Raw genomic sequence first — 24,431 nt, 5'->3', positions numbered from 1 at the left:
TGTTGCTAGGCACGATTAAGAAGCGCCTGGACACCCCAGGCGAGACGGGATTGTTATCTTGCAAGATCCTTGCAAGTCAAATGGTTATCTTGCAAGTTTCTTGCAAGTCGAATGATTATCTTGCAAGATTCTTGCAAGACGATGGCTCTCTTGCAAGATCTTGCAAGAAAACCATTCGATTCCGACTGGGGCATACAATCGATTTTATAATAATTGGTAATATGTGGAAAACCAGAGGCTGAAAAGTTAGATAAGTTAAAATTGCTCTTTTTACAATTGACTCAGATCAAAAAGGAGTTACTAAGATGATTATTTGTCCATTTTTGTCTCTCATGGCTTTGATATGACATTTAACATAAAATCATTGATTTAGAAAACAATCAAACATACTCTAATCATAATTATAGTTTTCTCTTCCGAATGACTCAGAATTAAAGTTCTTGCTTACGATATATAAACGTCAATCAATAGAGTTCATGAAAAAGGGTTTGTAATCATCGCCACACGGTTGTTAAAGTTCCAGACACGACTTTTCCACTTAGTCAAGGACGCGAGAATTATTCTGGAATTTAACCTACCTCAGATTTGAAAAGCAGACTATCGGAATTTTAATTGATATAATGATCTCAAATTTCGCTTTCGACTTCTGAGAAGATAGTACTTGAACCATGAAATGTTTGGTTCGATTTTACTTGTCTACATATCTGATGAAAAGTTTGTATAGTTTATTTTGATTACCACCCACCTCACCCTCTCGGGTCGAGGTGTCACCGCCATTCAACGCAAAATTATGTAAGATAAGCGGTGAATGCGGAAAATTTTGTAAGATAAGCGGTGAATGCGGAAAATTATGTAAGATAAGCGGTTAATGCGGAAATTTTTGTAAGATAAGCGGTGAAGGCGGTGAAATTACATAAATCAGTCGGTGAATGCGGTGAAAAAAAAACTATATTGCCTGGTAGCGCTGAAATTACATAATTTCACCGCTGAATTTATTAGTGAAATTACATAAATTCACCGCTTCAAAAAAAGTGTCCAAATTATGTAAGATAAGCTGTGAATGTGGTGAAATTACATAAATTCACCACTCAACTTAGTGGTGAACTTACATAAATTCACCGCTTAGAAATAATTGTTAAAGATGTTTGAGATCAGCAAAGAATGCGGTGAAATTAATGGTGAGTGTGGGAGGAATTGTATGATTTGCCTGCCCTCTTAAACTACTCCTATTGTTGGTTGTTACTCCTATTTGGTTTTTTGATATTTTTTGGGTCTGTGATGATTCATCCTGGTTGTGTAGTGCTGATTCCCAACCTTCAAAACAAATATATTCTGTATTAATTTGTCCGCATTGGTGAACAGATTCTTAATTTTACCAAAGCCCTATTTGATATATTATTATAAACAATGTTCCCATGCTCAATTCATAAAACTTTAAATCAATTCTGCATGCTCACTAAGACACAATTGCGGATTATAGGTACATTTAATGCCAAAAAAGATTCCTAAACTGGGAGAAATTGTACTACAAGACTTGTCACCTAACTTCACAAAGAAAGTGACTGATTTTCGCAAGAACGTCGGAACCAGTTCTGCTAAAAAACAGCTGAGAACCTTTAATTACGCTTCAATTTGTTTCTTTTCAAAGCTGGCATCTTCTTCTCTGCATGGAATAAATCCTTCCTTTGCACCACTTCTATTTAGATTGTAATAATTACAACCAGTGGCGATAAAATAAAACTGCGAAAAGAATTCTCTGCTATGAAACTTCAGAAGAGATTACCAAATAGATTACAAGGATACCACCGAGCATATAACTTTTGTTTCACATCACATGTAAAAAAAATTTTTTTCAAGTGGCTATCCAAATTTCTTAAACAATAGTTACCAGGAAATGGTTCACAAACAATTACCAAGATTAGTATTATTTAGACATCAAAAACAATCCTGATTTCATTGAACGAAATCGACATAATCAGATGTAATAAGACCTGCAATAGCTACACAATTATTTGAGAGTTTGTTCTTTTTTATTGTTTATTTTTAATTATTTTATCTACACAATATCATGATATCGTGCACATCTTAAAAAATGTGAATTTGTCAGACATTTCATGGGTTTTTGCAAAAGACTTTTGTGCGTTCATTAGACTTTACTTGCTTTCATGTTCAGACTTTCCTGCGTTCATCAGACTTTTCGTGCGTTCAGGTCCAGTTTTAAGCATTCATCAGACTTTTTGTGCATTTAAGTCCAGAATTTTGTGCCTTTATCAGACTTGTCGTGCGTTCATCGGACGTTTCGATCGTTCAGCTCCAGACTTTTGTGCGTTCACACGCCAATGATTGAGAGTTCAATCCCCTGCCTCCGTGAAGTTGTCTGTGTGAGGATGAGCTCTTACTTAACCATAGCTTCAGGTTGACCATAGCCTGACCAATGTTGGTTGCAATGATGGTACCACGTGAAAGTTTCAGACGCAAACAAAAGTGGCTATAGTCACCAAAAAAAGAGCAATGCTGCTCATGAAAAGATCAGTCTGAAATGTGGGGAATAATAAGAAAAGGGCAGCTGAAAACAGGCTACTGTAGGCCTAATGCTGTTCCGCTGCGATTACGCAGAAACCACAATTATTATATATTATTATTTTAGACTTTTTGTGCGTTCATGTCCAGACTTTGATTCGTACATCAGAATTTTCGTGCGTTCGTGTCCAGATTTTCGTGCGTTTTTGCGTGTTTCCAGACTGTAAATTGGAACGCACGACATCCCCGTCATGCGTTCGTCTGGGTCTGGACATATCGACTTTCCGTTGCCAAAATGAATTAGCGATCATCCAAATCAGGCTAACTAGTGTTCCGCTAAAGTTGCCTGGCTAAAGTTGCCTGAAAATGCGAATTCACGATAATCTTGACAATGGCAATTTTGGGCACAAGAAAGTTTGTTCTTGAATACAAATCAACTCTATATAAAATAATAGCGGACATGTTCAGACACAGTCAGAGATTATTCAACTTTTATTAGACATTTATAAGCAATGTTTGAATGATATAGCCCTCAACCATCATTTAGGCAAAATCAAATGCATCTGGACGCTATCTGTTGCTAGGTACGATTACGAAACGCCTGGACACCCCAGGCGAGACGGGATTGTTATCTTGCAAGATTCTTGCAAGACGATGGCTCTCTTGCAAGATCTTGCAAGAAAACCATTCGATTCCGACTGGGGCATACAATCACTTTTATAATAATTGGTAATATGTGGAAAACCAGAGGCTGAATATTTACATAAGTTAAAATTGCTCTTTTTAAAATTCACTCAGATCAAAAAGGAGTTAATAAGATGATTATTCGTCCATTATTGTCTCTCATGGCTTTTATACGACATTTAATATAAAATCATTGATTTAGAAAACAATCAAACAGACTCTAATCATAGTTAAAGTTTTTTCTTCCGATTGAACCAGAATTAAAGTTCTTGCTTACAATATCTAAACGTCAATCGATATAGTTCATGAAAAAGGGTTTGTAATCATCGCCACACGGTTGCTAAAAGTTCCAGGTATGGCTCTTCGACTTAGTCAAGGACTCCAGAATTATTCTGGAATTTAACCTACCTCAGATTTGAAAAGAAGACTGTCGGAATTTTAATTGATATAATGATCTCAAATCTCGGTTTCGACTTCTGAGAAGAGAGTACTCGAACCATGAAATGTTTGGTTCGATTTTACTTGTCTACATATGTGATAAAACGTTTGTATAGTTTATTTTGATTACCACCCACCTCACCCTCCCCTCTTTCTGGATTTTTCATCAGCCTTTGCTATATAATTGGGCTGTTTTGCCATTATATTCTCACAAGAAACTGTAGCCCTTTTATATAAAGGACTTCTTAGTAACTGCTGGATGGGGGTATTGACCCAAATTTTTATTTTTCTGAAACTTCTAAATCCTCTTCTTTAACATGAAGCAAATCAAACGGCTGATTTATGTCTCCAAAAATAGCGTTATTAGCTTCTTGCAATTGACGTAACTGCCCCTCAATTTGATCAAACTGATCAGCATATCGGCCCATAAAGTCGTTTCTTGTGATCCCTAATTGAATTTCGACTTCATTCATGAGTGCAGGGGAATAAAGAGCTAGTCGTGTAGTTTCAGTTCTTCCGTTTCGGCATTCTTCGTTACTATCGCTAAAACAAACAAACTGTTTCATCGGGCCCTGTTGTTGTCACATAATCGGATCACATGATCATATGAGTCATCCCGGTACCGAATCCCGGAAAACAGGACAAGACCCTTGTCGTGGTCGATAACACGTGTCAAAGAATTCAATAAGTTGAATTTTAAATTAAAATTGGAAATGAAAATATACAAAATTTAGCTTGTATTTATAGTACCCAGGTTTAGTTCCAGACCCAAATTGAGCTATGACCAGACTATGCAGACTGAAATGACCTCTGATCAGATTTTCCAGACGGAAGTTACCTCTGATCAGACCTTCCAGACCAAAATGATCTCTGATCAGACCATCCAGACCAAAATGATCTCTGATCCGACTTTCCAGACCAAAATGTACTCTGATCAGACCGAACCCAGACCACTGTCCATACTATAGTGCGCTTATGATCAGACCCAAATTCAGACCATTGTCCAGACTATAAACAGACTATGATCAAACCATCTTCAGACCATGGTCCAGACTCAATTTCAGATCATTGCCCAGACCTTAATCAGACTATGATCAGACTCAAGTGCGCTCAAAATAGTCTGATCAGAGAAAAAATTTAATTATGAACAAATCTCTTAATTTTGCTATAATATATTCATTCCATAAAAACAGCTGTTTGCAGTATTAAATACATCTAACGAAAAGCCAATTCTGAAAATATAGCTAATGAAAACGATACCTAACTGTTGAGAACAAATTTTATTTACCAATCCCCTTAGTTCATATTTCTGACTCAATGGATGAACTTAGACAGCTTTCCACAAGAAACGTCGTGGTCTTCAGTTAATCAAAATTTCCTCTTGAGGGGACCGGCCTTTGCTATCAGCTGGACTCCTTGTTTCTGATCAGAGTCATCAGACTGTAGACGAGTCTCTGATTGGAACGCTGCTTTATTGTTGCTTCTTGGCAGAGCCAACATCCCTCAATAAACAAAAACAAAAAAAGAAAAAAATAATGCACTCGAAATCAGACCTTATAGACCGAATTGACCTCTGATCAGACCGAACCCAGACCATGATCCAGACTATAAAAACTGTGATCAGACCTTCCAGAACGAATTGACCTCTGATCAGACCAAACCCAGACCATGGTCAAGACAATATAGACTATGATCAGACTGTCCAGACCGAACTGACCTCTGATCAGACCGAAATCAGGCCATGGTCCAGACTATTGTGCGCTCGAACCGTTTTCCAGACCCTGTAATTTCGGTCTGGCAACACAGGGGTGTTCGCTTGATTGGGCCTGATCATAGCTCAATTTGGGACTGGAACAAAACCTGTGTATTTATCTATGCGAAAACGTACAGAGAAGATTTAGATTAGCTAAAAATAATTTACTTGATTAACATGTGAACAGATCTTAGTATCAAATCCTAGACTTGATTTTCAAATTTCATCAACGTTTTATGAAAATCACATATGGCCTAGATACAATCGAGTTCATTAGCTGGAGGTCGGTGGATGTTAGAATCAGGATCCTGTGTGTGGTAGAATTTAATTTTGAAAGCTGATTGATAGGTCAATAAGATAACTATAGCACCAAAATAAAATTAGAATTGAGTTTAGTTTTTTGGCTATTACTTATCGATCCTCCCTCCTTTTTGTGGGTATAGGTTCTCCAAATCTGTCGGGTTGTTTTTTTTTATTTCTTGTTGATGTTCGTGAAGGATCTGATGGCTCTGTTTTTTGGTGCTCTTCAGCTGATGTGGCTGCAGAAGCGTCACCCTGATGCAAAGGTAGCAGATCTGTGTTCTGAAGTTGTGTGAGATATGGTCTCCTCCAGAGCCTTCGGGTTGTATAGATTATGTGTTCAAGAAGTTCCTGGTGATGAAGGTAGCAGGAACTGTCTTCGTCTTCCCATTGGCCTTGAATAGAATGGGTTCGCAAAAGTCAGAATCTGCTATTGCTGCTAGTCCCACTCTAAATATCAATATAAGTTCAACTGAAGTTTTGCCCCTCGTCTTTGAAGTGTTGCAATGTGTCATCAGTGCTCTTTGCAGGAATGCTCCAAATGACACATTAGGATTGGGACTCCAAGCTTGAAGTGCCCGCTTCACTGTCTGAACTGCTTTTTCAGCTAGTCCATTAGCTCTTGGATGATAGACCGGTTATTCCATTTTCCTAATTCCCAGTGAATCACATCACTGCTTAAGGTTACCACTTACAAATTCAGGAACATCATCAGATACTCAGCTTTTGGTATTTCGAATCTTGCAAAGATCTGACTAAGTTATATTTTAACTGTTCTTGATGTTCTATTTCCCGAGCGGAAAACTCCTATCTAGCCAGAACCAGCGTCAACAATTACTAAGATATTGTCTTGTTCCTTAACATAACGCCAGTACACGTGGAGCCGGTCCCAAACGTAGGCTTCTGGCCTCGTAGACACTGTTTTTCCCAGTCTAGGCATGTTGGTTGGACAATTCTTAGATTTACTATTAAAATTTCGAGCCTCTTGGGTATTGCCAGGCCACCATGCTATCTTTCTGACTGATGCCTCAGATCAATGGATGTGTCTTAGTTCCATGGATGTGCCTCAGGTCCTTTTTGCAGGATGTGCCTCATGTGCTTTTGCCAAAATAAAGTATCGTAGTTTTGGTGGATTGAAAGGGACAATGTCTCTGAAGAAGATTCCATTGTGTAGAGTAAACGCATCTTTCTGTTGTTTGAATCCTTTTTTTATTCTGAGTACTGTTTCGAATTGTCGCTTCTGAATCGTTTTATTATGTCCTGGAAGGTTCTGTTTGTTCCAAGTTCAGTTCTGATCCAAGCTCACCAAATCACTCTGCGCGATGTAGATGTTAATGATTGCGAATTACACTCGACCGTTGTCTGATTCGTCTTCGTCAAAATCGATTCTTCTCAAAGCGTTTGCATGGGATATGCTCTACTGGTGTGTACTTCAACCCATAGTCGAAGCCCATTTGAGCTATTGCCCACCTTGTGACTCTTGCTGATGATCTCCTCGTCCACTGAAAAGAGATATTTGGGTGGTTTGTGGTCAGTCTGTTAGGTTAAATTGTCATCCAAGAAGGAACTGCTTCAATCCTACGACCAAAAACACCATTGCCAGTGCTTCCCGCTCTGTTTTCGAGTAGTTTTGCTCCGCTGGGGTCATTTTTCTTGATACAAAAATAACTGGATGTCCTTTTTTTTCAGAGGCGTCAATAGTAACTGTTGCTTTTTTTGCAAACTCTATGGCTGTACCTATGGGTTAGCACATAATTCGTTTCTTATGTCTTCAAAATGTTTGTTGCATTTTGCTCCATGAGAAATTGCTATTTCTCATGGGATTTAGGGGTAGCATTTTTTACAAAAACTAGGAATCATTCTTCCGTAAAAATTTTCTAGCCCAACAAACAATTGGATCTGTTTTTTTTGGTTGGCGCTTTTGCCTTATTTTATACTTTTTCAACATATTTGGGACGTAGTGCTTTCCCTCCTGTGAAATGGAGTATCCCAAAAACTAACGCTATCGACTGGTTTTGAGTTAGATTATTCCCTACGTAATAATACACATTTTCCCAAGTAGTCGACTCTTGACTGCAAGCTTTCTTTTGTCGAACTGCTCCCTGGTAGTTCCATACATCAACACAACGTCTTGAAAGATTACAACACCTTTGATTCCTTTGAATGTTGATTCGATGCAACTCTGGAAGACTGAAGAAGAGTTTTTTTTTAATTCCCGAGGTAGTCGGCACATCTTGAACAGTCCCTGAGATGTGTTGATTCTGCAGATATAATTTTCCTCTTCCTCAAGTTCAATTTGATAATGGGCATCTAAGAGTTCAATTTTGGCCTAATTATGAGGCCCCATATAAATTTTGAAAATGATCTCCATGTCTGGTATTGGGTAGTCCTCATCCATGACGTTGCCATTGATATGCGCTTTTTTTGTTCACACAAAGTCTCAGTTCTTCACTCTTCTCTCTCTGACACACCACTGGAGATGCATTGGTGACTCCTACTGGCTGTACCAGTCATAGATGCTCTGTCTGACTATCTGTTCCAGTTTCTCTGTGACCTTGTATAGGTAGAGGAATTCTTCTGACTTTGCAGAACATTGGCTGTGCTTCTAGTATCAGCTTTACATGAGCTTTGTAACTTTTCACAGCATGGTAGGTGTTGTGTTCGGTTGTGATGTTTTTCACGCCGTGCTTCATTAGAAGGTCTCTACCAAGCAGTCCAAAGTTCTTATCAGACCGCACAATTAATACTTGTTTTTGTGTGTGCCTGCTCCATCGTCACAACTCAACATCACAAGAAAGTGATCCGAGAAGCGTTAATTAAGGACCATCATAAGCTTCCAGATGTCTTATCTCACCATCCAACTGAGGTTTACCAGGTTCAGTCCTTATTTTCGATGACATCACAGTGCCACTGCACCTTTGTCTAACTGCATTTTGACTTTGCTGCTATTTATTGAGATATATCCCCCTGTCACAGACATGCTAAAGATTTGTTCTTTTGTATAAAACATTTTCTCTCCGATGCTGGAGATGCTTTCTCTAAAAAATTGCTTTCTTCTTCGCAAAGTTATTTTGTTTATTGTAATTACCTGAATTAGGTTGTGGCTTGCTTCTATACATTTCCGAGAAATGTTCCACCTTTTCACATGTGTTGTCTTTTTTAGTTAGCGCTGGACAGGGTCTACTGGAATGTGGCTAACATCCACACCTAATGCAAGTATTGTTGCTTTTATTAGCCAAAAATTTTTCGTTTGGTTTTCGAAAATTCTTCTTCAAGCTGAACCCAACTTCTTTTTTCACAGTGAAAGGCTTATTACCTGATGAGAAAATGCAAAAGCCATTGCTTGACTCCTGAACTGTAAGCTCTCGTTCATTTCAGTAACAGACATTGCTGGTGTTGCTTTAACACCGTCTAGTAGCCTAAGTTTTGCTCCGAGGTCTCTCAAGCCTGAAAAAAAAATTATTTTTTACCAACTCCTCTTCGGAGTTGGCCGCTGTTTTGAGTTTTTCGAAGTCACAATAGCGTGCTTTTTTACTAAGACGTGCTAGGAAATTGCCGTCTGACACCACTACACCTTGTATTAGGGACAGAAAATTGGTCTTTTTTGCCGTTAATACTCTCTCTTTGGGAGAATTATATTTTTGAATCGCCAATCTGATGTCTTTATACGGAGTGTCTATCAAACTCCTAGGACTCAATAGGCTCCCTCCTAAGTTTAATAATTACATCATTCCCGTACATACTGAGAGAGAGTTTGGTTATCTGTAAGTCCTGTACAGTGCCATCGGTGTTGATCTTGTCCTCCTTCTTCTCTGCGCGACTTTTCGCCAAAAAAAGTCATGACCTGCGCAGTAGCTGATTCTGCATTCTGAAGATCCAAAATTTGACTGTCTGTAGCTTTGGACACCATTGTCGTGGTAGATAACACGTGTCAAAGAATTCAGTAAGGTGATAATTAAATTAAAGTTGGAACTGAAAATATTCAAAATTGAGCTCGTATTTACAGTAGTTATCAATGCGAAAATATAACGAGAATTTTTAGAATAGCTAAAAATATTTTAGATGATTGACATGTGAATAGATCTTAGTACTAAATCCTAGACATGATTTTCTATTTCCATCAAAATGTCATGAGAATCACATTAGGCCTAAACACAATTGAGTTCATTAGTTGGAGGTCAGTGGATGTAAGAATAAGGTTTCTGTATGTGGGAGAATTTACTTTTGCCATCTGATTGATAGGTCAATAAGATAATTATTGCACCAAAACAAACTGAAAATTGAGTTTATTTTGTGGCCGTTACTTATTGACAAGGCCACAAAGTTCGTCAGGTAGTTTCTTCTTTTGATCTTTGAAGCTTTAATAAAGAAAAGTTCTAAGTTTCTTGACGTTTCTTTGGTAAAGTGGTTTATTGTGATTGCTAATTGAATGTGTACTGCAGTGCAGATGAATAAAGAGTTAGTCCATTAGTTTCAGTTTTTCCGTTTCGTCATTCTTCGTCACTATTGTTAAAAAAAACAAACTGTTTTATTGGTCCCTGTTGTTGTAACATAATCGGATAAAATAATCATATGAATCATCCCGGTACCTGATCCCTGGAAAACTGGACAAGACCCTTCTTCTTTCCCAATTACTTATTTACTTAACTATAACTTTCGAATTGGATACATGCTGAAATTTACCAGGATACTTTCGGATATACTACTGCACATCCATGAACAGTTGATGACACTCGCGTGAATTTCTTGCCATTACATTTAGAAGGAAAATTTGGATTCAGGAACATATTTTTCCCCTTGGCTGCCTTCTGAGCCCTTTAAACAAAAACTTGTTGCGTCCGGCTTCACCCATTGAAAGTTTTAAGAGATGTAAAAGCTCTTATTTTGTTCTGAGGCTGCTTTTTCAACTGAGAAATGTCTGCTTTGTTTGTGGTCCTTTGATTGTGGTTTTTAGTTGATCTGATGAAAAACTTTGGATATTTTCATCAATTTTCTAATTTTTATTTTTGTTGTGGAGGTTCTAATTATGGAAAAAAATTAATTCTTGAAGATTAAAATTGAAGACTTTTAAGTATAGTTGATGGCTTGCAATGTTTAAATTTTTAAAATTAAAGAAGTCCATGGTTAACATCTAAATGAAATGTCTTTTTCTTTATGAAGTTCTATGGTTATGACTTTTTCCATAAACCGAGGAAAAGTTTCCTTGCCTGAGGCTCATACATATTTGGAGAGTAGAATCGGTGATTTCCGAGAAAAGGAATTAAGCGTTGATCTCTCAATTCTATATGAAATTTGTTTTTTTTTTCGTAACGTGTTCAATGACTACAATTTTCCCATAAATACCCAATATCTAAAATTGATTTTTTTCGGGTTTCTTTTATGCCAAATTTTCAAAATATTCTTTGCATTTTATTTTGCGCTTTTTGGATTACGTTAAAAATTCTTTTTTAAAATTATTTTTCATTCAAAAAACCTTCCTGATGGCAACTACTATTCATAGACGCCATAATATGGATTTATGATTTTCTAACTTTTTGAAATAAGGGTTCAACACGGATCATGACTGTTTTGGGATATTTTTGTTCTTTAAAACAGTAGTAAGGCAAAACTCACGCTTTGTAACGAGAGGACGTCCCCGTGACGATCCGTAGAAACGCTTTGTCAAGGGGGGACGTCCCCACCCGTGACAATCCGTCAGGTACATGTTTTTGTGGTCGAAAAATATGAAAACATTTCTTGAATAGAGCCGAACTAAAAATATAAACTTTGCCTTTAACTTAGCCTGCATGAGCATGTTTCCATTCCTTCCATTTCTTAAGTTTAGTGGCGTGCGTGTTGTTTCGAACTTTGCTCGGTTTTTTGCTAATAAAACCAGATGTTGTGGATAAACTGCGCTTGCTGTTACCTTGGTTTTTGTAAGGAAAACGATTGCTTGACGCTATTAAATTCGTATCTCAAATTGAATTTCCTGTTCTTTAACCATTTATTTAAATAATTTGATTTAACGTTTTTAGCCTTATTTTCAAATCGTGTTAACTACAAACAGTTCAAGTTTTTAAAATGCAAAATAACGTGAATCGTTTTCAATGAAAGCTTTTCTTTTTTTGCCGTTTGGCAGGCGGTATTAAAATTGGGCCCTCTCTCCTGCTTTCCACGGCTTCATATAAAAAAAGAAGCCGTGATTAGAGCCGTTCGAAGTCAACTCGCTTGCAGTGTATTCATGCTGTAAATATCCCTATTCAACTTCTTTGAAACCACTTTCCTGCGTTCCCTCTCTATTTGTATCAAACTATTCTAGCCCAATTTTGTTCTGCAAGCATTCTGATATTGATTATTTGATTGTTTCACGTCCGCTTAAACCTTGAATTAACTTCTTCATGAAGTCATCCCAGTTGGCGGCAATTTGGTGGAGAAAAACATCGCCAATAGCAGCGCGATGTAAGGTAGGCTTTCCATCCCATTTTTGAAAAAAGTTCGTTTATCATCGTAAATACTTAAGCAAATTGTGTTCGTTCTACTGCTAAATAACTGATGGTTGTCTAATTTAATACAGTAGTTGACTGCTCGCTCCACGCTTTTGCTCAATAAACAGTCTTTGAACGCAATGTGAGTGAAAACTTTCTGTGTGTTTTTCGTGACCCCTTTCATGCTCTTCTTCTCTTCTCATAGAAGGGTAAAATTATTTTAGCAAGTTGCTATAATTAAATAGCTAATATTGTTGGAATTGAATAGATAGAAATCTCGTAAAACTTTTTCTACGCGTGTTAGCAGTTTGCGTTTTTTGCAATTTCTCAACAAGAATTTTACCCTGAGAAATATTGGAGTACACATTGGATTTTCGACGAACAAATACTTTCCTGACCGAACCACACAGTTCGTCTTTGAATTTCAAAACTCTTTTCTTCATTTTTCTCGCTGTAGAGTGGAAAATTTGTAAAGTAAATCTTGAAGTCGAAACGTATGTTTAATTCTGCATTGTTTTTCAAGTCTTGATATAAATCGTGAGTGTAGATCTTTTATGTTAGAGAGTCTGTATCACTGGACAGAAGTTCACTGGTAAAGTATTGCTTCGTGATGTTCTGATGAATGTTTTCCATGAAGACTTTGGAAAGATCCAGGATAGTTGCACAATAATAATTAAAGGTTTTGACCAAGTGATTTGAGTTCTTCTTGGAACGACCGCAGCTAAGTCTTCATTGAAAACTTTTTCCAGAGACTATGAGTGTTATGACTTTTGTTATATATACGACAGAGAAACGCGTTGTTACAGCAAATGTTAAATCATGTGAAGCAACTAGTTCTTATGTCACAATCAAACTATTATAACTATAAGCTGAAGGCAGTGGATATCTTTTAAATTAAAAATTAATTTAAACTGTTTTGGAACTAGAGCAAATTTCTTCAAAATTTGACGTCTCAAAAACGTGATCTAAGGGAAACTAGAACCCGAAAAGCTCTCAAGGATAAAAAGAACGTTAAGAAAAGAAAATCGGTCAGAAAGCCGCAAACAAAACTACCAGTGAGCAAAAACCATGACAGAACACGAAGATTCTGACACTGAAATTGAAGACTAAACATTATTTCAGAAACCAACAAAACAGATCTTTCCATCATACTCTCGATTTCTAATCAACGGTTGTGGAAGCAATGTATGCGCGTTCAGCTGATTCTTTTCGAAAATTTCAAAAGCGATTTATTTTTTCACCCTTGACCAAAAACCGTCCTTCAATACGTCTCAAATTTCTTTTTTTGCGTACTCATTTCATGAAAACTCTAACGGATTCTGCAAAAAAATCATGCACCCATTAGCACCTTTTTTAGAATAAACAGAACGTAAAAGATTACAATCCTACAGCTATCAGATGTGTCCTCCTACAATGTGCCATCTCTCTATACATGTTTTAAGGTCCTCTTTCAGGATATTTCGCCAAACGTTTGTCATCGTGGGAAAATTTTTGACAAACTCAAGGAAGCAGATAATGTAACAAAAACACATCCAGAGAATGGAGACATCAAATCCAAATACAAGGAAACTGCCTAATTTGCAAGGATCTCTAAAAGTCAATATTCAAACTCAAACTGACTTTATACCAACCTCTACGAATCTTCGCTTCTTTAATTTATTCAACAGTGAGCCTTATTCTGAATTTTCAAAAAAAAATTAACAAAATGAATAGATGTTATTGATCTCTTGATGTTGATAGCAATACGTTGTTTGTGAAATTTTTCATTGAAAGAATGTTTGTTTGCTTGTTTGTTGACCTCTAAAAATTTATTTATTAGACCATGTGTTTAGCAAATCGTAGTAAATCTTAATCAATCATGCACACAAAGCAAGCATTTTATGACTCAAAAAAAATTGAGCAATGTTTATGCAAAACAGACCGCATAATTTTAAGTTCTGAGTCTGAATTGGGTCTAGTTTGAACAGTTGGTACATCGTAGTATAAAAAAGTCCTTTGTAGAAAATTAGGTATTATGGCAAGCCGAACAGATCAGCGAAATAGTGTGTTTGTTTTTTTCTGCCACACATGCAACCAGTGACTTCCTGCCGAGAGCGCTTCAGATGCGATAACAATTATAAACGATCCATTCGTTAAAATAGGAAAATTTTTCGCTGCAAAAATTCCGGTGTATTTAAATTTCTACTGTTTGCATCGTAGATATAAGTCCAGTATCATCAAAATGTCCATTTGTTGGATAAGTGATCAGGGTATTTTTGGTTATTTTTCTATCAGATGACGCGTAAGAAGTTGAGCTGCGTTCACCCATAAAAAATATAAACTTGTAGAGCGACTGAAAAAATAAGTTCTACTGATATAGAACAATTGGTTATTTCCGGATGAAAAAATCATGAGAAGCTTCCTCAGTTTAAGTCAGGTCAGAAGCCATGATAAAGGGGTATTCTGAAAGTAGAATTCCATGTCCATCTTTATCAAGGAAATCTAGAGCTTCTAGAGTGTTGAAATAAATACGTGTTTAATGCGCTTTTAAAATTTGTGTGCCAACAAATGGAATTTGTTTGCGATAAATGAATACTTGACTGAGGCCAAATTTTGGGAAAATTACGGCGTTTTTCTGTTTGTACCCAAAAAGGCTTGATTTGTATTCATTGCTATTATCATTCACCGAACAGATTCTGTAAGAAACACATCTTCTTGTCTTCAGCTTCTTATACCGGCCGATGCCGGAAAAGATCTCGGGAATACCGCTGTGTATCTGTTGACTGCAGGAGTCTTGTGAATATTCTTTCCCAATTGCTGTCAAAACATGGTCGGCGACTGTCATTTTTCGCATGTAAATGATTGCTTCTATTATTTTTTGTTTGTAGTGTTCATTGCACTCGGAGATGATAGCGAAACCATTAGTTGACCTTCTTAAGGATATTCTGAGTGTTTTCCCACTCAGTAGATGTTTCTCACATGTAGTATTTTGCTCGCTGGCTTCCCAAGGAAATAATTTTTTTTGAATCAGCTATTAAGGCTTTTCTTGCATCAACAACTGTTGCTCTATTGTCTGTGCCATCAATTTTTGCTGGCTCGTCCTCGTAATAGAATACTTGAAAGACGAGTCTTTTATTCTTAGCTTTTTCTCTCTTTGAAAACTCTCTTTCAATGAACGCTTTATATGCATAATTACAGTTTTTGTTTGAGAACTTCACTTCATTGGACGAAACCGTGCATTCTTAAAAATGTGCGTGAAGAGCATTGTTGCTGAAATATGGTGAGTCAGTAGTTGCAGCATCTGCACCGGTTCAAAGATCGGCATCATTATTTGTTGTAATTTTGCATTCGATCTCGAGTAAACACTTTTTGAGATCAATAAATTTGTTCCTGTCACAAATGACTTCTAATTCTAACATTGGTCCGTCTGGTGAGTATGGACGACCAATTTTTTGAGAAATGGCAATCTCAAAGGTAACCAAAAGAGCTTATTTTTCGCATGTGTCAAGCGTTGTGTGGGTTGCTTTGGCTGGTAACAAATTGGTAATGATTGGGAACTCTTGAAAAAAATTAGACCGACTTCTTAGTGAGCGGCTTTTTTTCCGAATGTCTTGGAGTCTACCCTTTCTTGCTGTTAGATTTTTTTCCTTAACTTTAGACAATGAACCGCCAACTTAGTTCTTTATGGTTTTTAACAGTAGTTTTAAGCGCTTCTTTGGGGTTTTTCTCTTTCTGACAAGTTCAACTAGTTCGGGGGCGGCTTGAACCACCAAATCTTTTCCAAGTTTATTTGCAACTGTCCACAGAACACTTCTAGCTATATGTAGAACAGCGCGTCCACTGCTGGCTGCTAAAAGGCCAGAACCTCTACCTCTTTGACGGCAATTACCCGACAAAAATTAGGTGGCACAGCTTGTTGCTGGTAATATGCTTCCATATAGTCAAGCTTTTTGAAATACAACGTCAGAATCACTTTTGCAGTTCGTGTTAAAGGAATCAAATATCCTGTCTCTGTTCTCAATTGCACTCCAACAGACTGGTTTTTTGTTAACAGTGTTTTATTTTTTAGGTTGCTAAAAACATTTCGATGAGTTGGTTCAATTGAACACATGCTGCAATTTTTCAGTCTTTGTTTTGAATAAATGACGCGTATCATTGGGGCTTTTGTTTCGCCAACGTATTGATTTCCTATTATATCTGTATACACGAAAACAGCTGTTTTCCTGCTGGCATGTCAAACGGATAATCAGCAACGTAGTCTTTTGCTTCACCATCTGGCATTACAATGCTTCCATCCTGTATACTTTTGAAGCCTAAAACACTCGGTTTTTGTTTGTCCGGAAATGTAATTCCCTTGTAATATCCGAAGAACAAAATCAACATACCAGTATTTTTGCTGTACTGAGAATCAAAATTGAGATGACCTGATGCTGTTCTCAGGGACTGGATTATTATATTCATTGGACGAAACCGTGCATTCTTAAAAATGTGCGTGAAGAGCATTGTTGCTGAAATATGGTGAGTCAGTAGTTGCAGCATCTGCACCGGTTCAAAGATCGGCATCATTATTTGTTGTAATTTTGCATTCGATCTCGAGTAAAAACTTTTTGAGATCAATAAATTTGTTCCTGTCACAAATGACTTCTAATTCTAACATTGGTCCGTCTGGTGAGTATGGAGGACCAATTTTTTGAGTAATGGCAATCTCAAAGGTAACCAAAAGAGCTTATTTTTCGCATGTGTCAAGCGTTGTGTGGGTTGCTTTGGCTGGTAACAAATTGGTAATGATTGCGAACTCTTGAAAAAAATTAGACCGACTTCTTAGTGAGCGGCTTTTTTTCCGAATGTCTTGGAGTCTACCCTTTCTTGCTGTTAGCTTTTTTTCCTTAACTTTAGACAATGAACCGCCAACTTAGTTCTTTATGATTTTTTAACAGTAGTTTTAGGCGCTTCTTTGGGGTTTTTCTCTTTCTGACAAGTTCAACTAGTTCGGGGGCGGCTTGAACTACCAAATCTTTTCCAAGTTTATTTGCAACTGTCCACAGAACACTTCTAGCTATATGTAGAACAGCGCGTCCACTGCTGGCTGCTAAAAGGCCAAAACCTCTACCTCTTTGACGGCAATTACCCGACAAAAATTAGGTGGCACAGCTTGTTGCTGGTAATATGCTTCCATATAGTCAAGCTTTTTGAAATACAACGTCAGAATCACTTTTGCAGTTCCTGTTAAAGGAATCAAATATCCTGATTCTGTTCTCAATTGCACTCCAACAGACTGGTTTTTTGTTAACTGTGTTTTATTTTTTAGGTTGCTAAAAACATTTCGATGAGTTGGTTCAATTGAACACATGCTGCAATTTTTCAGTCTTTGTTTTGAATAAATGACGCGTATCATTGGGGCTTTTGTTTCGCCAACGTATTGATTTCTATTATAACTGTATACACGAAAACAACTGTTTTCCTGCTGGCATGTCAAACGGATAATCAGCAACGTAGACTTTTGCTTCACCATCTGGCATTACAATGCTTCCATCCTGTATACTTTTGAAGCCTAAAATACTCGGTTTTTGTTTGTCCGGAAATGTAATTCCCTTGTAATATCTGAAGAACAAAATCAACATACCAGTATTTTTGCTGTACGGAGAATCAAAATTGAGATGACCTGATGCTGTTCTCAGGGACTGGATTATTATATGTTTTCATAGCTTCCTGGACTCTTAAGGACGCTTTGTCTTTTTTAATGTATCGAAAGAGCTCCGTCAAGTTTATTCTTTCGATGGAATTTCTATTTCCGTTCAGAGAACTTGATAACATGATTACTGTAAACTTGTTTGATTTTTGAAGGAAAGATACCCTCCGGTCGCCTTGCAAGTTGATTTCTTCGTTCAAAACAATCTTCATTTAGCCTGAGTGTTCTAGAGAAATATGTTCAAAGAGATAGATGACACTATATGAACGCTAAGCTCATTCATGCTTTGTTGTTTCACTGCTTTATCCACAACCTTTACCAACTCTAATTCAAAAAACTTTCATTGTGTAGGGTTTTGAGTTGAATCTATAAGACTGTAGTTTGGAGGGTTTTTGGTTGATATATCGTAAATCTCGAATACTCCGCTTGTAAATGTTTGTTTGTAACCTTTTTGAAAAGCTATATCTGCTTCAGATATTCAAACAAAGTTTCGAACAATAAACTTTGGACGACGAACTAACTTTGCCGATGCGTCAACAGATAATGATAGCATGGGAACATATTTTTTTGTTATTTTATTGGTTGCTAACTTGGTGACTCTGTTGACTCTAGTGTTAATAGTTTGAACGAAACTTTGCAATCGATCAATTCATGAGAATGTACACTTGTCTTCAAGATATTTGTATATCAAATTTTTAAGGGAACGAATGTTTCTCTCAGCGTTAGCCAAAATTTTTATCGGAAAATTTGTATTTTTTTCTTATAGTGCAGAGCTGGAACGGAACGCTGGAACTCTGTGCCCGCATCAAGCCATAAATTTTATGGTTAATGGTTTTTAATCATTTTCTTGAAGGCTTCTGCTGTTATTGTCGCATATTTTGACTTTAAGGGTTCAACTCTTAGATATTGTGAGCGACAGTCAATTGCCACTAGCAAACAATTCTTACCCCTGTTATATTCTGACAATTTGTTGACATGAGCTAAGTCAAGATACCAGATCACGTTTACTTCGTACGCAACTACTTTAAGACGAGCAAAACGAATGCGAAACTTTTTATGTTTTGTATGTGCGTTTTATTGTCCAAAAATTTTTTACCTTCTTTCGATTTAAAATAGTGCTTTTTTCTAATTTTTTTTGCTTCCATATACAGCTGCTTCTTTAGTGTAGTGCGACTCTAGCTATTTGTTTCAAGGGTCGTAAGAGTCCCGTTCTTTTTCCGATTGGTCACCGGTGGGCGTTCCAAAACCTCCTTTACTGTCTGTGAAGTCGTCGCTGTTTTCGGTCAGAAGATCTCTGCTGTTTTGGTTTGGAATTTTTGGTTTTTGTGACTTGAATTTGTTTTTGATTTGGTAGACTTCCTTCTTTTTCCGGAAGATTTTAGAGTTCCCTTATCGCAGCTTTGGCATTGATATTGATCACTAATTCTTGCTTCGGGTTTATTGCCTCCAACAATTTGAACAAATCGGGATTCTGAAGTTTTTTGGTTGGCTGCTGCAGATCATTTGAAAATGAAGAGGCAGATATATTAGTTTGTCCAGCATCGACTGTTAATTTTTCTCCTTCATCTATTAAAACAAGTACTGATTTTTTGAGAAGATCAATTATTTCTTTAGTTCTGCAGTACGTCGAACCAGTGAGAGGGCTCCAAACTTTTAATACTCACTCTGTTAGTTTATTTGATTCCTCTTTTGGGTCTTTCTCAGTTGGATCACTATCAGTGTTTGATATATCATCCGTGAAAATTTTGGTCCGTGTTCTATTTAAAAGGGACAAATGAGAGCCTTTGTGTTTTTTAGGATTTTCTAGAATCTGTTCTGATAGGGGTTCATCTTCCACATAAACACTTTTGGGGTTAAACACAGATCCTCTGCTTTAGACATTCTGATGTTTCACTTATTTGTGCATAACAACAACGAATAATTATCACTTTTTTTCTCAAGGGAATTTTTTTTCGAAGGACAAATTTGAAAACATTCTCATACTTTTCCAAGTTTTTTATTTGAATTTTAACCTTTCCCCTGAATACAATTTGGAAACACTCAAAGAGCACTGAAACTACTTGTTCAACAGAATTACGTATAAATTTTCGCAATTCAGCGTCCGGTCATTGAACCATTCGCTTCAGAAAAAAAATTCTATCTCATTGGTAAGTGGTATTTGTCTGCTATATTAGAAGGAACTTCAAAGGGCGCAGGACCGATTTTAACTATGTATGAACAATACTTTAAACAGTCCAAAGTTCTTTGATCTAGGTCTATGACTAAATGTCCCAACCTTTCTTTTTTCGCCAATCCATATTAATTTCGTAAAAATTGTGTAAGTTTTAAATGTTTGCCCAAATAGTTAACTTGCTGAATATCACGCGGAAATTTAATCAAAATCATGTATGTTGTGTTCAGATCTACTGTTCTAGACCATCCACTTTCTGAAGTTAATTTCCAACTTTTGCCCTACTTCGTTGTATATGAGCTGCATTTCTCTGTAGAGAAAGATTATTTTCTCAAATTTGAGAAAAAATGTATTTCCATAGAGCATTTGGAAAGTTAAATCGTTTTAGCCGGATCCGGATGGCCCTATAACAGCCATGAAAACTCCATGTCTTCTTTTTACGATTTTTTTTCCTAGCCTTGGTTTAGGTAAACTTTAACCGACTAAGCTTGATAAAATTGATATCCAAACCGAAGTCTCTTCGCTTGTGGGTTTGACAATACAGGGAGCAATTAGCATCAAAATTACAAACAGTTGGACTAAAAAACAACTTCTGGCCTCGGCAAAGTTGTTTTGTTACAAAATATTAACGGAGATTTAGCACTGCTCTCTTTTTCAAAAAAGATTGCTGAACTACAGCGTCAACTTGGTAAACAGTTACTTCTGCCATCTCGATGAAAAATAATTTGAAAAAAATTTAATTAAAAGTTGAATCATTAATATACTTTAAAAAATTATAACAGTTATATTCACCTAAGAACTCTTTCATTTGAACCATAATACAATCAGAAAGTCTGTCAGTTTTTTGATAAGGAATAAATTTTGGTAAGGAATAAACGTGCACTCTGTCAGCTCTAACGCAATCGTTTTTTGTCAGTCAGAGTGGATGGGGTCATCTTGAAGAATTTCCTCGCCGGTTGGGTGTTTAAGCATCAGAAGTAGTTTCGGAGGGGAGACTTTGCGAGGAAACACGGACATTTTATTTTTTCCAATAAAGGAAAGGTTCCATGTAGTAGATAAGGAGAGTGAATTAGCGAGTTTCTTCTCCTGTGAGCGGTAATTTAAGTTTTCTCTGCAGAAACTGGTTTCCGGTCTGTATTGTTTCGTTTTTCGAAATAGAAAGAATCAGTATCCCGTCCTGAGTTATCAACTCGAAAATAGTTGAACTCTGTGCAAGGGTGCTTCCACTTTCGTCAACTCCTCTCTCATTAGATGGCCAGTCAAGGTGAAAACATATTTCTTTCTATTGCACAGTGTTTGTTGAAACTTCCTTGTCCAAGAGTATGATTCTGACAGTCTTCAGCGGAATTATTGTGGCAGTCAAGCGAATTCAAATCAATAAAAGGGGAGTCAAGAAGGTCGTACAAAAATTAACATTTTCTGATCCATTGTTATGAAAAACTGCCCCCGGATTTCTCAAAAGAATGCTCTGAAAAATTGGTGTTAGATAAATGTACGGATAGTTTTCTAAAAACCAGGATAATTTGTGTAAGATAATTTGTCAACCAAAAAAAAGACGTTTTTTTGCTGTTGGCTTAGTTCTGTAAATTTTGAGAGAGGAGAAAAGAGAACGTAATCGCTGTAGTCTTCCGAACAAAAGCCAAGTTCTTTGACGTTGAAATTATACTTCTTGTGACGAATACCCTCAAGGTCTAGCACAACTGTTTTGCTGCTCAGTATTCCAGTAACTGATAAAAGTTCGGTTGAAAAGTTTCTATATATAAGCCAAATAAAATCCTTGTCAGGTGGCCGCTGAAACAACTATTGATTTTACATGAGAGCATATATAAGTAAACTGGACCGCCGTTGTAAAGTTCGTGAATGAAACCACTAGCAACATGTAAAAAAGCATGTCGTAGTATTTTTAAGTTATTCAAATGATTATCCCATGAAGAGTTGTCAATACAAATAAGCCCTCCATAGAGACGTAACTTAAGGGCAATGTCAAAGTCAAAATTGCTATCTTACTAAAGTAACTACAGGCAGCTAGAAAGTACATAAAACGATTCGAATTTTGTGAATAAGTTTCCGGTAGAGCAAGAAAATTTTGATGAGTTTTCTTTGGGTCTTCTCGGTAAATAATAGGCTTCACTAGATAACTGGAAGCTACCTAAATATTAAAGAAAAAACGTAAATACTGAATTGAAATTTTTTTCGAAAAGAGGAAGATAGTTTCGAGGGTTTTTAGCTTCAATAATTAGTTTTGTTACTATTGTTTATTCCTTTTCATTTCATTTTTATTAGTTATCTTCATTGTCCAAGGAGTAAAACAGGTGATTCAATTTTAGTACTGTTGTTCAATAACACTCTTTGTGATTTTATTTCCTACTTTAAAAATTTTTTCTATTGTTTGGTTTGGTCCGCCCAAGAAATATAAATTTTTTCCTTACCAACAAAACCCACTGCAAATTTTTACAAGCTTTTTTTTCTTGCAGCAAAATTGAGAGACACAATTTTTTGACCACTAAAAATGTACCTCTTGGATCGTCAGTCACGGGTGGGGACGTCCTCCCGGTTACTAGGCGTTAGTCTTGCCTTACTACTTAAAAATTAAATATATTTTTTTATTTTTGGGTGAATAGTGTGAACTTATCGGGGTGAACTTTTGTGGGCAAATTTGAAAGTAATTACTGACTCACCCCATGATTACCCTCAATCATACATTTTTTTGAGGATGGGTGGGTTCTGATAAGTTATTCGGTGAATGCCGACATTTCCCTCATTGCTCCCTTTACACCCATCACCCCCATTGGGGTAAATTCTCACGACATAATTGGTTAAACTTTTCTCATTGGCCCCTCCCCTCATTACTCCTTACTCTCTTCTCTTTTTTTAATTATGATTTTCGGGAGGTAATTTTGACACGGGAGCATTATAATTCCTCAAATCAAAATTGTATTGACTCACAAGACATCATTGGCCGAAATAACACCAATCTGAATGTATTCACGTTTTCCAGAATTATAGAACAGCAAAGGTCCACCGCTATCTCCGCTTAAAGCTTGATTGCTTCCTATGCCGTTACAGGGGTGCACGAAAAAATACCTCTCGCTCCTGTACTCGTAAGGAAGAGGCCTACATCTTGTCCAGGGGTCACTTTCTCCGGGTTCGTATTTGCATACAGTCGCTTTGTGTAAAATGTTTGGCAAGGCTGCATCCCCAGCAAAGCTTGTGACACCTTTAATGCTTTCCATGCTTTTTCGACGATTAAGCGATACCTCTCACTGTGCAGGAATTATAATTTCAATGATGTAAAATAGGAGGACAACATGTTGGCTGGAACAAAGATTTTTTAAAAAAGAAATTTTGTCCTTGACCAAAACTTTTTGCCAACTGAAGCAAACCATTGACACTTGCAACTACATTATATGCAAAAACGCATCAGTTAAAACCCAAGGTCGACCAGTGCCAAATCGGTCGACTTAAAGTATTTCATGACCATATCGGTCGACCTAATGTAGAGCATGACCATTAGGCTCAGCCTAAAGCCGACCAAGACTGTTAGGGTCGACCTAAAATTATTTCATACCCAACATTGGTCGACCACGGTCTTTTTAAACCCGATATTGGTCGACCACGGTCTTTTCATAATTCGACATCTCAACTGGGGAATTGATAAACTTGTCAGTTTGAAAGTTTAAAAAATCCTGTTGAAACTTTTTGGCTAAGATTTTTATTGATGAAGCATTTTCTGTTGTTAATCTGGTGATAGCGCAATTTCTTTTCTACAGAATACGAGTCGTTTGAGCATGACCAATTTTTGTTGCCCTACGGGGAGGGGGGTCGTGGACAACGCTTACGAATTTGTGAATTCTACTTGCTATATTTCGCAAGTAGAAATCATGTGAAATCTACTTTTATAAGTCCGAATTACTTTAAATCTTCTAAATGTTCTTACGTTGCGGGCGTGAAATCTAATGAAAATTTTCTGTAATGACTCTTAAATTTTTGGGTTGTTAACTCTGTTGCTTGTTAACTTTTTTCGGTCATCATATATTTTATCTATCTCTGGAAATCATATATTTTATCTCTGGAATATCATATATTTTGGAAATCATATATTTTATCTCTGGAATATCACATATTCCAGAGACTTTTATTGTAGTCTTTTGTGTGGAACAGTTTTTGGTCTCTCGAGAAACCACCGCATCATGCAAACTGAATTGCCACCTGTATCCAATAATATAAAAAAATAATAAAAATCCAATAAAAAAAATAATAAAAAAACTGCACCTCACAGATAGCAGTGCTTACAAAGGTAAAAACAACGCTCTAACAGCAACTCCATATAACCGCTGACATCTTATATTAAAAACAGATATTTACATACTCATTTATCTACAATACGGTTTCCCTTCCAAATCGAAAAAAGTCAAAATTGACTACTATTTTGAA

General features: G+C 36.7%; 1 protein-coding gene across 1 annotated transcript; it reads right to left on the bottom strand.

Moving 5' to 3' along the window:
* Positions 1 to 3,902: 3,902 nt before the first annotated feature.
* On the bottom strand, positions 3,903 to 23,230 carry LOC142358107 (uncharacterized). The gene is made up of 2 exons (XM_075409573.1): positions 22,944 to 23,230; positions 3,903 to 4,185 (listed from the first exon to the last, which is right to left on the bottom strand). The coding sequence occupies exons 1-2, from the start codon at positions 23,228 to 23,230 to the stop codon at positions 3,924 to 3,926; spliced, it is 549 nt and encodes a 182-aa protein (XP_075265688.1). The 3' UTR covers positions 3,903 to 3,923.
* Positions 23,231 to 24,431: the final 1,201 nt, after the last annotated feature.

Source organism: Convolutriloba macropyga, unplaced genomic scaffold (assembly GCF_964194025.1).
Source record: "Convolutriloba macropyga unplaced genomic scaffold, txConMacr16.3 SCAFFOLD_1104, whole genome shotgun sequence".
NCBI classification, from domain to species: domain Eukaryota; kingdom Metazoa; phylum Xenacoelomorpha; order Acoela; family Convolutidae; genus Convolutriloba; species Convolutriloba macropyga.
Note: the sequence above shows the minus strand (reverse complement) of the source record. Positions and strands in the feature narration are given on the sequence as shown.

What these genes read in the sequence shown, in the direction of transcription:
- LOC142358107 (XM_075409573.1), bottom strand. Translation starts at nt 23,230, where the DNA reads ATGGAAAGCATTAAAGGTGTCACAAGCTTTGCTGGGGATGCAGCCTTG. An exon ending in ATTTCGGCCAATGATGTCTT is followed by an intron (nt 4,186 to 22,943) that starts GTGAGTCAATAC and finishes TGTTTGTTTTAG; the next exon opens with CGATAGTAACGAAGAATGCC.